The sequence below is a fragment of the Microtus ochrogaster genome, unplaced genomic scaffold (assembly GCF_000317375.1).
Source record: "Microtus ochrogaster isolate Prairie Vole_2 unplaced genomic scaffold, MicOch1.0 UNK86, whole genome shotgun sequence".
Lineage (NCBI taxonomy): Eukaryota > Metazoa > Chordata > Mammalia > Rodentia > Cricetidae > Microtus > Microtus ochrogaster.
In genome coordinates this window covers 1,420,353-1,434,186 of record NW_004949184.1, presented here as the reverse complement: position 1 = coordinate 1,434,186, position 13,834 = coordinate 1,420,353, and the positions used below count along the sequence as shown (strand labels likewise).

The window sequence follows — 13,834 nt, the reverse complement described above, 5'->3', positions numbered from 1 at the left end:
AGAAGCCTGCATCAAGGCTGGACCAATCAATTTCAATTCCAATTCTTTCACAAAATTATTGTACTTAGTAACCCAGTTAGGACAGGGACATACACACAAGGAAGGGAGGGAGGAAGGGAGGGAGGGAGGCAAAGGGAGAGAGAAAGAGGTCCCTGGATAGAGATCCAGTCACTCCACATCAAGCTACATAACAGAGAGGTGAAAATTATACACTAGAAGATCTGATCCAACAGAGTTCAGCCTTCCCATAACTTCCCGTCCTTCCCGGATATGAAGCCCTTAAATGGAAATAGTCATTTCCTTTACCTTCAGCCTTAGAAAGGAGTGAGGTTTTTTATCTTTTGAAGCTTTATTAAAAGTGTTTTAGGCCAAGAGGTGGTAGTGCATGCCTTTAATCCCAGCTCTTGGGAGGTAGAGGCAGGTGGATCTCTGTGAGTTCGAGGCCAGCCTGGTCTACAAAATGACTTCCGGAACAGCCAGACCTACACACAGAGAAACTCTGTCTCAAAAAAATTATTTTAAAATGAGCTAAACAAAAATCATACTTACTCGCCTACATTTTGGTTAGCTAAGTCAGATTTCCTAATGTTCCCTGTGTACCAGGAAGAAAGGTCATAACGAGTACAGGTCCTGCTGAGCATCTTGCTGAAACTGGTCAGAGTTGCCCTCACAGCTTGTTGTAATGAAATTTTCCCACCCTTTGTAGTATTATGTACACATAGTAAACTCTCTGATCTTAAGGGTTAAGGTGACATTTACAGACAAAAGTACCTTTTTTTTTTCTGGAACTAAATCTGTTCTGTCCCCTGAACCAAATCTGGCCACAGAGTAGTAGCCACCTGCCATGCTCGGCATCCAGAAAACTTGCCTTTATAGCTCCTTCGCACATCTAATGTCCAAGTTATCATTTCTGGAAATATTCCTCTGACCCTGGTGCTGCTCTCGATCAAAGGATGCAGAGTTTCAGTTAGAGTGGAGGAACACATTTTAGGGATCTCATGCATTGCATGGTGACCACTTGATAATAAAGTTTGGTCTACTTTAAGATTGCTAAAACAGATTCTAGACACCCTCACAACATCAACAAAAAAGCGAGACAGGTAAGGTGATGGATATGTTATCATATGGATATAATTGCTATATAATTACCTTGATTTCTATCATGTACATATAGATCAAAACATCAAATTGCACCTAATAAATATACACAATTATTATGTCAATAACAGTCATGTCTCTTAATAACAAGGGCAAGTTCTGAGAAGTGCATTGCTAGTTGATTTCACGGCTGTGCAAACACTGATGCATGCATTTATACAAACTTAGATGGTACAGATCAATAACTAGATTCTGCCTTTTGATGCAACCAAGAGACACAGTAAATATAAGATGCACAAGGCTGCCCGTGTAAGACTGAATAATGATTTACAGTAAGCTGTTTAAACAAGTAGGTATACTCTAAATTAACAATAAAAAATAGAGTCTAGCCAGGGTTTGGCGGTACATACCTACAATCCCAGGACCAGGGAGGCTGAGGCAGGAGGATCATGAATTTAAGGCCAGCCTGGGATACAGAACAAAACCCTGTCTCAAACACAAATAGTTGTTTTATACAGTGTATAGACTTTATTTTTTTAGGTGGGAACTCAATGTGTAGCTCAGGCTGACTTTTACCTTGAGGTCCTCTTGCCTCAATCTTCGAGGTTTTAGAATTATAGGTGTGCATCACCATGGCCAGTGTGGCTGTTTCAGCTTCTGATGAATAGTGCCTGGCCATAGTAGGTTCTTAACAAAGATTTCTTGAGTACATTAACGGTGTCTGATGCATAAAGATGCTCAATAAATAAATACATTTTTATCAACAGGTACACTTTAACAACACATATGCACATGAGACTAATGAATCTGGAGGTATACACACAAAAAAGCTACATAGCTCCTATATGTTCATATCCTCTGTAAATACTTCCTGAGATGCTTTCTGTTGTAGCAGTTTAAGTGATCAAAACATCGCTGCATGGCTGAATCACCCATGGAGCTTATTAAATAGAATGGTGTCTGAGTCAGCACTCTGGAGGCAGAGGCAGGAGGATCTCTATGAGTTCCAGGCCAGCCTGGTCTACATAGTGGGCTCTAGTTCAGCTTGGGCTACATCCTGAGACCCTGTCTCAAAAGATAAAAACACTGGTGTGATCACTTATTTATCTCCCATTAATTCACAATGATCCTTTGACTCCGAAAGCCATTTCTCTCTGTTTTGAAGATCTCAGAGGAGTCAATGTCAGCTGACCAAAACCACTTTGTTTTGGTCACTTACAGAGGGCCAACGTCAAAGCCATGGTGCAGTCTTTAAGACTGTACAGCTGAGTGTGCAGCAGAGGAAGTAAAGTAGAAGCAGTTAGCAGGGGTGTTGCCTATGGGCCAACATTGCTCCCTTTGTTGGTGTGTGGGATTTTACAGTCCTTTCAATCAAATGGGAAAACAATTTGTTTGTTTGTTTGTTTGTTTTTGGTTTTTCGAGACAGGGTTTCTCTGTGGTTTTGGAGCCTGTCCTGGAACTAGCTCATGTAGACCAGGCTGGTCTCGAACTCACAGAGATCCGCCTGCCTCTGCCTCCCGAGTACTGGGATTAAAGGCGTGCGCCACCAAACAATTTTCTGGTTATCAGTGTTTTAGTTAAAACAAAAGTCACCCTGGAGTGAAAACCAGTCTATAATGGCTGTGTCTGTTGTAGCATATTGCCACAGCTACATGTATCATGGAATGTTCTTTAGCTGGCCAGCGTAACCTAGAGGCAGCACTTCTTTACATGGTTAAATAAATCTAATGAGTATTTTTAAAAGATTCTTTCTCTCTCTCTCTTTCTCTCACTCACTCTCTCTCTCTCTGTGTGTGTGTGTGTGTGTGTGCATGCACGTGCTCCTCAGGGGTCTTAATTCCGTGGGTCTCTGGTGAGATCCACTCAGCTTGTCTTTGACAAGCTTCATACAGGATTCTGATCCTTTATAACACGTGCAAGTCCCCTGAGGCATAATAGGAACAACTTGAGCCAAGAGACCAGCTTGCCTCTAAAGGGTCCACGCGCTCAGAGGCAGCAGAGGGTGTGTGTGTGGGGGGGCAGGTAGCAGGGCCATAATTACTATGCATTGACTCACTGATTGTGTCAGCTTTTGATTCCATACATAGGAACCATATATGGGCCACACTATTCTATTTACAAGTAGACCTAGGAGTTTTTCAATATTCTCCCAGAACTTTATTAAGATACCAACTCCATCAGGAATCATGCTGAGTAGAAATGGACTTCAGATCTGTCAGTTTTATCTTTCAGAGAGCCCAAAACTAGGTCTGGCACAGATCCCCCCTTTTTGAACTACACCTGAGCAGTTTCATATGACTTCTACACGCCCACGATGATGGCCTCCTGATAGAGCACAAAGAAAACAAACATCCTGTTTGTGGCAACACACAGCTTCTCTCACACTCGGGAGTGACCTCAAGAAGCAGCTGGGCACGCCGACCCCGTATTGTCTAAACACTAATTACGCCCAAAGCAGCATTGTTGTCCTTGAGTCTTGGCAAATGCACTCTGACAACCAGATGGAGGACTCCAAGCGGTGGGATCCCATGGATGAATTCATGGCACTCTCTGGAAGCTCGGCTGCCGCTAACCTAGCCTGGCAGCTCACTGTGCTCCCAGTGAAGCACCCTGCAGGAGAGAAAAATAGCATAGGACTTGGATTTGGAACCCCCAAAGACTTGGATTCTAATCCCAGCTCTGCTCCTCTCCTACAGGGAAAGTTCCTCTAATAGTCTGGTCTTTGGAATAGGGTGAAATTTTGAGAACTCAGTTTGATGATCCACATGAACCAAGAGTGATGCTTGAAAATATTAGCCATTTATTAATAATTGTAGTAATATAGGGTCATTAGGAGAACTATTCCTTTCAGCTTTGTCCTGTCTTTCCCTTACCCTAAGTCCAATTGCTTGTCTGGGTTCTGGCTACAAACCCCATGGCGAAGTGCTAATGATCAGGATGCTGGAGGACATTGGCTTCCTGGCTACAGCTCCTCGGCGGACTTGTATAGGGGAGAAGGTAACAGAAGAGAAGGTTCCTTCAAGCAGTGAGCAAAAGGTCAAATGTCTATGGAAACCACAAGAAGCAGGGCTAGTGGCAAAACCTAGAGAGATGGGGGATGAATGTCCCTAGTAATCAGTGTTCACATCTGGGTGCAGGCTTTAGGTTCTTCCCTTTGCTTGAGGGAGAGGCTGGTGTTTGGTGAGACTTACCCTTTAAAAAAATGTTCAGGCTTGACTCTGTGGATAAGAGAGCACTGGTTGTTCTACCAGAGGATCCAGGTTCAATTCCCAGCAGCCACATGGCAGCTCACAACCACCTGCAACTCTAGTTCCAGGGGATTTGACACCCTCACACAGATACACATGCAAGCAAAACACCAATGCATATAAAATAAAAATAAATAAATCAAAAAGAAAAATGTTTAGGCCTAAAGAAATCTTATTTGCTGCAAAATTTTAATTTATTGAGCTACACCTTAATATTAAACAGTACTTTGTAAGTAGATATTCTCAGTTTATTAAAATGCTGCCAACATGGTAAGATTGTACAGAAAAATTTTTCCAAACATTACTGGTTGTGTGCTTGAAATTATACATGCAAGTACTGTAATCGTAATGAAAATATGGAAGTGTCTGTTACTCAAGTTGAAAAGTAAACTTCAGCATTTCTAGCTTCTGGTCCTTTAATGCATTATCTCTGGAGACCAGTGAAGTGGCTCAGCAGCTGAAAGCGCTTGCCGCCACGCCTGACAATCTGAGTTCAATTCCTGAGACCTCTATGGTAGAAGGCGAGACCCATCTCCTGCAAGCGATCCTCTGACCTCCACACATGTGCCATGGTGCACACATGTCCACATGGGTATGCATGCACAGACACACACACACTAAATAAATAATTTCTGCTGAACACCGAAGACTGCCACCAAGAAGTTGTCCGTGTATTTGGACAAACGCAGTGGTTTTGTGAATGAAACCTTAGCTTAGCATCACCCGGAGGAAACGGCAGATGTAATTAGTAGTACCCACCCTTGCAGTTTGCCACAAGCCTCTTTATTTGTTCACACGTAAACTTGAGAGTCACCTATTCAACCGACGAGACAGAATAGCTTTTCTTGCAGTGTCCTAACTTTCCTCGGGCTAGAGCGGTCTGCTGTTAAGTTAGCTTGTGACACTCTGTCTGAAAAGATAATCGAAGACAAAGGACTCCTTGTACCGGGTACACAGAGCCTCAAAGGCCTGCAGAGGTGACCGGGTACTTGAGAACAGGGAGCTTTAAAGGAGCCAATGTCCAGAACATCAACTTCTGGCAGTATAATTTCTTAAAATGAATGTGCCAGGGAAAGTCTTTAGATCTGAAACTGCCTTCATCGCAGCTAGGAAAGAGGCACATGCAAACCTCACTGTGGAGCATTGCAAAGGGAGAGGGGCAACACAATAGCAAAACCTTAAAGACCTTGCTAATGCTGTGACCCTTTAATACAGTTCCTCATGTTGTGCTGACCCCAACCATACAATTTTTTTTTTTTTTGCTAATTCGTAACTGTAACTTTGCTACTCTTACAAATCGCAATGTAAATATCTGAGGTACAGGCTATCTGCTGTGCACTCCCTGTGAAAGGGTCCTTCAGCTTGCGAAGGGGTAGCGACCCACAGGTTGAGAACCACTGCTCTAGTGCCTCCTTGTCTTTCCCTCCCACGTGCATTTCTATTACAGGTGAAAGCTGGTGTTAGGAAGCAAACAGAGTAGAATGGAGAATGATGCAAATTTTAGCCTAACAATTTTGCTTCTGCTTCTCTCATGTATTATCAAAGAACACATGGATCTTGAGGGGCAAAGTCCAGGAATTCAAAAAGCAAAAGGAGCACTGGAAAGAAATATTGAATGTGAAAAATAGCTTTTTCAGGTAGTTAACGGTAAGCCTTTTTCCAGCTATTCTCAACACTCATATTGAATCCTAAAAATGGCTTTTCTCTTGTAGTTAAGAGTAAGCACTTTTTCCAGCTATTCACTTCAAAATCACTTTAATAAGCCAGAGCTGTATGGGCTGGATCTCAAAAATATATCTGGAATATTTCCAGAATTGTAAAATTTTTAAGATACACTGGAATAAAGGCTTGGGTATATCTTTATATGCATTACATTATCTTTTACATGCATTATTTTAAAGGAAGATAAAAACGTATTTTATTAATTCCCATCATAAAATATTTCATTTAGAGATAGACTTTACTGAATTTCACCTTCTAAAATGTTTCTTTCCTACCTCCTCATGATAAAAAATAAAGTTACCTACAATTGGTTTTTAGTAATATGCCTCTTTCTCTCGTTAAATAGGTAGGAAACTTTTAATCATGGTACCTAATAAAGATAATTATTTGATTTTTATATTTGATTTTATGGAATTATTCCTGAAAGCCAAACATTACAATAACACACACACACACACACACACACACACACACACACACACACACACGCTGTTTAAAGAATGAGTAACATGCCTTTTGTTTTACTTTGTTTTGTTTATTTGTTTATTTGAGATAGGGTTTCTCTGTGAATCTCTGGCTGTCTTAGAACTCATTCTGTAGACCAGGCTGGCCTCAAACTCAAAGATCCACCTGCTTTTGTCTCCCAAGTGCTGGAATTAAAGGTGTGCACCACTATGCGTAGCTCAGAATAACATGCCTTTAAAAAACATATTTCTCACTGGGTGCTGGTGGTGGTACACACCTTTAACCTTGGCACTAGGAAGGCAGAGGCAGGTGGAGTTCGAGGTCACCCTCTTCTACAAAGCGAGTTCCAGGATAGCCAGGACTACACAGAGAAACCCTGTTTCTAAAAACCAAAACTGAAATTTTTTTTTTCGTGTGAGACTTTGTCTCCAAGGTGAGGGAGGGGGGCAAGCAGGATGGAGAGATGGCTTAGCAGTTAAGACCAAGTACTGCTCCTGATTCCCAGCATCCTCATCACCTGGCTTACAACCGGGCCTGCAAACACCTGTAACTTCTGCTCTAGGGACATGCAACACCTTTGGCTTCCACAGGTGCCTGCTCTCGGGTGCACACTCCTTTCCCCACCCCCGCATATATGTACGCATCTTTAAAATAGGAAAATAATTCTTTAAAAAAATCTATATTTCTCCTTGTATAAATACCCTATAATCTTATCTGTGAATTGTATCACACTGCAAAAAATTAAGGATGCTGGCTCATTGTCTTGTTTATAACATTTGTTGCATCTTTATTATTTTATCTTAAATGATTTTATTTCATATAATATATGTTATGACCATTTCTCAGTCTTTTTCATAAGGCTTCCTGGAATGTATTAATATAGTTGAATTAAAAGCCATTAATGTTGGTTTCCAGATTTTAGTAAATCTGATAGCAAGGGCTCTGTTGTGGAATATTTGTATATTCTGTGAAGATATACTGCTGTGATTGGTTTAGTAAAAAGCTGAATGGCCAACAGCTAGGCAGGAAGAGGTTAGGTGGGATTTCTGGGGACAGAGAGGACTCTGGGAAGAAGAGAGGTAGAGAGACGCCAACTCTAAAGAAGTTAAATATATAGTACAGATCAGAGGTAACCAAGCCACGAGGTAAACATAGATTAAAATATGGGTTAGTTAAATTATAAGAGCGAGTTGAGGAAAGGTCTAACCTAGGGCCAAGCTTTCATAATTAATAATCAGTCTCCATGCCATTATTTGTGAGCTGGTGGCCCAAAGAAAAATCTGTCTACAGGACTCATTTTGACAAATAGATTAGAAGGTATGTTCTGCAAATTCAGTAGGCTAAAATCCCAACCCCAACACTTTGATTTTTAAAAAAAAAATGTTTTAAAAGTAAATACAAAAGGACATTCAGCAATTGTTAGATCGGCAATGGTGTAACACAATTACCAATACTTCCATTTCTCATTTTGCATGTATCTGCTTGAATAAGTTGCTTTCAAGTAAAGACATAAGGGTGATAATTAAGAGCCATTTGATAAGTCTTGATAAAACCTATTGTTATAAATTCCCATAGAGGGAAAGAACAAATGATTCTAAAAGCTTATAACAAATCTCTTTGCAGGTCAGAGCCATTTTCAGTCCATTCTTTGCGACAAACAAATAAGACTGCTTTTGTGACAATAATAATGAAATTGTTTTTGTGAGTTAGGGAAAATAATTCAAGGAGCTGAGTGATATCACTTTAACCAACTCCTTGCATTCCTACCAGGACATTTGTGGGAACCAGTATTTCAATACTTAGTACAGTAATGGAAACATAAACAAAATTCTTGTTATACTTTGCCTCAGTCTGGCAATAAGTTATGTTCACCCACAGGTACATCCATAAATAAGAATATCCTATTCATTTTAAGAGCAAAATTGCTGATCAAATTTATCTTTATGCTTAATGATCACTTATGAAAATGCATTCTGTGGTACTTGGTTGTGCTCTGAATTACACACGTATTTCTCTGCTAGAGACTATGACAGAAGCAACTAAAGGTTTGCAAGCACTGAAGTATCACACTAGGAATATTACAGGCAAGAACAAATTTGAGGAGAAAAGGGGAAATTTATAAAGTATTCAAAAATTACTTTTTTGTATTCTGTAAATGTATAATGGCACATTGCAAAGTTTTTAGATTCCACTGGAAGCATTTAAGTGATTGAAAAACAACTTTATTTAACCAAATTTCATTGTTTTTAGATATGCAGGTTTTATTGAGTAGCTCAAACTGGCCTGCAACTTGCTACATAGCCCAGGCTAGCCTAAAACTCATGATTCTCCTACCTTAACCTCCCCAGTTCTGGGATTACAGTTATGTACCAGCATATCTGGCTCTGTGTGGAATGTTAAAGAGTTTAAATGTCATCACAACGTTGTTAAAAGTATATATATATACACTCAGGTGAACCCACAGGTCACATAGTAAATTGTGACCTACCCATACCAAACCACATCTGAACTCAGATCATCTAAATGACTTGAGCCCACATGCTGCAGACGTCTTCCCAGGGCTCCAGTAGCCTAGAAGATTCCATGTGGCAATACTCTCTCTGGAGACAGGACAAAGGGAAGTGGGGACAAAATAGTTTCTCCTTTGGGTCCCTTCATATGACTTGCCTATTAGCCATTGCTTTTACCATTGTCCAATAGTCACATGGTTAGCACCCTTAGCAAAATCTGCAAGTTTTCCCTCTGAAATCACAAGAAAGTAGTTTAATACTTGCATAATATAACATGATATTAGATGCTAAAATGTCCAGGCTGTACGTGTTTTTCCCTCTTGGAGATCTCGAGGTTTATAGTGCCTAGTCCAGTGCAGCACCACAGAAACTGATCCCAGCAGATGGATATGACACTAAACACAATGAACGGATGTACTGCTTCAAGAGCTACAGAAGCAATGTGCAAGTCTTCACAGTCAAATGCTACATTCTCACCAAAACTGGAATAGGTAAGCCTTCTGGAGGATGAAATGTTAGTCCGCATCAAGCCATGTTTCTCTTTCTATACTCTTCGGAAGTATGTCAGCTCCTTCATTGTGAATGAAGATGCTCTGGATGTATAAATCTCCATTTCCTTATTACACTGTACTTAGTTGTACAAACAGATAGGCCTCTCTTATTAGCATGACGCTGTCCTAAGTGCTACAGGTCACACACAAGTAAAATAGATAACAACTTGTGCTCCACCAATCATCCTAAACCCTTCTAGTTCTCCAAGATTTGAAACCAGAATAATACTGCTTTTTCCTTCATCCTCTAGAAAACTTTAGAAGCATTAATTGGATCATGTCACAAATACCAGTAGAAAGGCATTAATGGAAAATATGAGGTGACTACCCTTGGCAGTATCATTAATCTCTCTCTCTCTCTCTCTCTCTCTCTCTCTCTCTCTCTCTCTCTCTCTCTCTCTGTGTGTGTGTGTGTGTGTGTGTGTGTGTGTGTGTGTTACAATGGTTCTCATGATGTAATTTCTCCTATAGTTTTAAACGTCATTTTAAATTTCAAGTAGTGAACAAGTAAGGAGGTATAGGCTGAACTTGAAACATTAACAATGTCAGATTTTATTGATGGACATCTGAAAGGGATATTTTTCGGGAAGCATATTATAAGGAAGGGTCTGGAGAAAGAAAATGCACTTCTTACCTCCTACCAACAAGTAGCTGTTGGGAAACAGTGTTTTTGCTTGCATAAGTGCCCTTGCATGACCTGAGTGGAAGAGGTCAAATATGCCATCTGCATACACTCTAACAGGCCTGTCAACTGTGGAAGAAAGAGACAGGGTTAACACAAATGCAGGATAAGGAAGTCCCAGACCTTCCATCAGTACAGTGCTATAAGTTTGCCTACAGAAGACACAATATCCACACGTTATCAGTTTAACATTAGTGCATGAAACTGACTTTTTAAAAGTAGACTTTTCTAAAGGTGTCAAAATACAACAAAAAATTAAGAACCCAACACACAGTGTTATCTTCCGAGGAAGATAAACAGAGCACTGGCAGTTCTCTGCACCTCAGATAGACTCTAGATGTCTTGTCGACAATATTTCTGTCCTGCCCTGTTGCAGGAGGTCCTCCCGCTCCTCCAGCCTATAGCCGCTGAGATACCAGCCCATTGGGGCGTGGTCTCTCTCCCTTTAAAAAAGCGGCCACTTCCCTCTCTTCTCTCTCTTCACTTCCTGCTCCGCAGGCGACTAGACTCCCTTCCTGGTTGTGCAGAAGGCTGTTGTCTGAGACGGTGATCTGTAAGTTTTTTCCCCTTTAAATAAATACCACCCTATTAATCATAATTCCAAACTGGTGTGGCATTGTTTGTGACTTACGCCTTCACTGCCTAGTCCTGTAGCCATTCAGTCCCAAAGAAACATACAGAGGCTTATATTAATTATAAATTGTTTGGCCAATTAGCTCAGGCTTATTATTAACTAGCTCTTAAAACTTAAATTAAGCCATAAGTCTTATCTATGTTCAGTCATGCGGCTTGTTACCTTTTCTCAGTAAGGCATTCTCATCTTGCTTCCTCTACATCTGGTTGGTGACTGACTCTCTGCCTTTTTTCTTCCCAGAATTCTCCTAGTCTGGTTTCCCTGCCTATACTTCCTACCTGGTTACTGGCCAATCAGCATTTTATTAAACTAATACAAGTGACAAATCTTTACAGTGTACAAGAGCCTTATCCCACACCAATATCTGAACCAGTGGAGTCTACCTGTTATTGGGAAAACTGAGATTCCCTTTTAGAGTTCTTTATCTTGTCAATTAAAGATTATAGAAATCTTTAACTTGGAAGGAGACCTGAGGATAATTTAGAGTTTAGGGGGAAATCCTGTCAGCCACCAGGAAGATGGATGGAGAAGTAGTCATGCATTTTAAGTGGAGAATGGAATAGAAATAGATGGTTATTAAGAAAGGAAAATCACCCTCAAGAATGGAAGTGAAGGGCTGGAGAGATAGCTCAGAGGTTAAGAGCACTGACTGCTCTTCCAGGGGTCCCAAGTCAAGTCTCAGTAACCACATGGTGACTCACAACCACCTATAATGAGATCAGGTGCCTCTTCTAGTGTGTAGGAAAATATTGTATACATAATAAATAAATAAATAAAATATTTTTAAAAAAAGAATGGAAGTGAACTAATATGCTGAATAGAGACCCCAAAGTATCCAACCATGTAGCATATGGTCTTTTTGAAGCTCCCTCCTCTCTCATTTGTATCTGAGGCTTTATTTCATACAGGCTCTGTCCCTTGGATGATGGCAGTGGCGGGGTAAGAACAGGCTTCTAATCTTTCTCTGCAAACTCTGTTTTTCATGTTAATTTTTTAGATGGAATTTTTCTATGGAAGCTTGGTTGGCTTGGAACTCACTGTGCGGACCAGACTGGCTTTGAACTCACAGAGATGTGTCTCTTTGCCTCCTGAGTCCTGGGATAAAGGCAAGTGCCACCACATGCAACCATGTTTATTTGGATATAGCTTTTAAAGTTCCTACACTTTCTCACATATTTGTTGGGAACATCAAGGCCTCAGGAATGGAAGAACTTGAAGGAAGGCCTGAGTCCTGTTCTCAAAGACAGTAATGGTTTGGTATCTACTCTGTGCTCAGATTGTTGCTCAGTTTTCTGTCTATTGATGGCTTAAGTGAGCTGTGATGGGAATGTTTTCATGCCAGAAATAGGCAAATGCTACAAAGCAAGGCTCATTTCACCTCAGAAGGCAAAATATGTCCCAGCATTTTGTGGTATAAGAGAAAAGGGGAGTCATCACCCAGACATAGAGGAAACAAGATGAGAATGCCCTACTTAGAAAAGGTACCACACCATGTGGCTAACACAGACAAGAATTATGGGTTAATGTAAGATATAAGAGTTAATAAGAAGCCTGAGCTAAAAGGTCAACCAGTTTATAATTTAAAAAGAGAAGGAGAGATAAAAGGGGAATGTGGCCCAAAAGAGAAGGCAGTCAATGTATCAGTTTTGTATATAGGCTGTATATAGGGTTGGTGCTCTGGGTTAGAAACAACCAATCAGTACTCTAGTCTTTTCTAGTCCTGTAGGATGCTATTGCTGAGCCAGACCAGAGACCCATTTTTCCTTCTAATGCTGAGTGGTTGGGTTTCACCAACATAGTGTATAAAGTAGGCACAAAATGGAGGAAGAGTGTTGTTGTTCTTTGGTATCATCATCCTGATGGCCAAGGAGGAGGAGTGGGGAAGAGGAAGGAGTAGGAGGCAAAAGGAGAGAGCACATGTATGCATGTCACAGTGTGCATGTGGAAGTGAGAGGAGGATGCCAGAAACCAGTTCACTCCTACTGGGTTTCAGGGCTCAAAATCAGTCATCATGACAATGCAGCAAATATTTTTACCGAAGGAATCATCTCACCAGCCTGCTGATTTTCCGTATAAACCTAAGAATCCTACTGGCTTTTAAAAATATAAGCATTTATTATATTAATGCTATCAAATAAAATATTTAAGGGATGGAGTATGGCCTCATTGTAGAGTGCCTGCTTCGCATGCACAAGGGCCTGAGTTCAAACTTCAGCACCACACACCAAAAAAACAAAAATGAGGAATCAAAAAAAAAAAAAAAAAGAAACCATTGCAAAGTTCTATTAAATGATTTAGGATTTAGATTTAAAATTGTGATTAGTTATTGATGTAACCCAACCTCATTAATTTAGAACATAAAGAAATATTACATTAATAGATTCAGATGGTACAATGTTGCTAATAAATTAAATTTCTCCAATAAAAAATATGGAGATTTTTTATGTCAAATTGAGAACTGCAACTATTTTCAATTATATCCTATTTTGAACAAACAGAATTGCTTTCGCAGGATTATACTGTATTCTAAATAAGTCGCAGTAAAACAGAAAATGCCCTGAAATAACAAACTGTCTAATGAGGGAGCTCAGATTTCAATGCTCTTATTCAATTGCGATTCAATTGAGGAAAATTTGTTTTAAGATCTAAATGCCACAAGAAAGCAGATGGCAGTTTTGTGGAAGGTTTTTGTTAATGATTCAGAGGTGATCAGGATAAATGAATTCAGGAAGCAGAGAGGAAGAAAAGTGAAAAAAGATGACATAATTACTGGGGAAAAGGCCATTTAGTAAATTTGAAGACTATCTGCAGAGTTGATTTTGCAGTAAGATTACTTTTTAAAATTGCAATGTGTCAGCAACTTCCTGACTGGGAAACTCCTAAGGCAAAGAGAGGAACCTGGTTTCCTGGTCTCTTCAAGGGG

At 40.2% G+C, this 13,834-nt stretch overlaps 1 protein-coding gene across 2 annotated transcripts in view; it reads right to left on the bottom strand.

Annotated features, from left to right (window-relative positions):
• The window catches only part of Pcyt1b (phosphate cytidylyltransferase 1, choline, beta), a 70,819-nt gene that overhangs the window by 26,541 nt on the left and 30,444 nt on the right, over positions 1-13,834 (bottom strand). For both annotated transcript variants that reach the window (XM_005370715.3, XM_013355011.2), the window contains exon 3: positions 10,230-10,346. In XM_005370715.3, the coding sequence (XP_005370772.1) occupies positions 10,230-10,346 (117 nt within the window). The remainder of the gene's footprint in view (positions 1-10,229; positions 10,347-13,834) is intronic.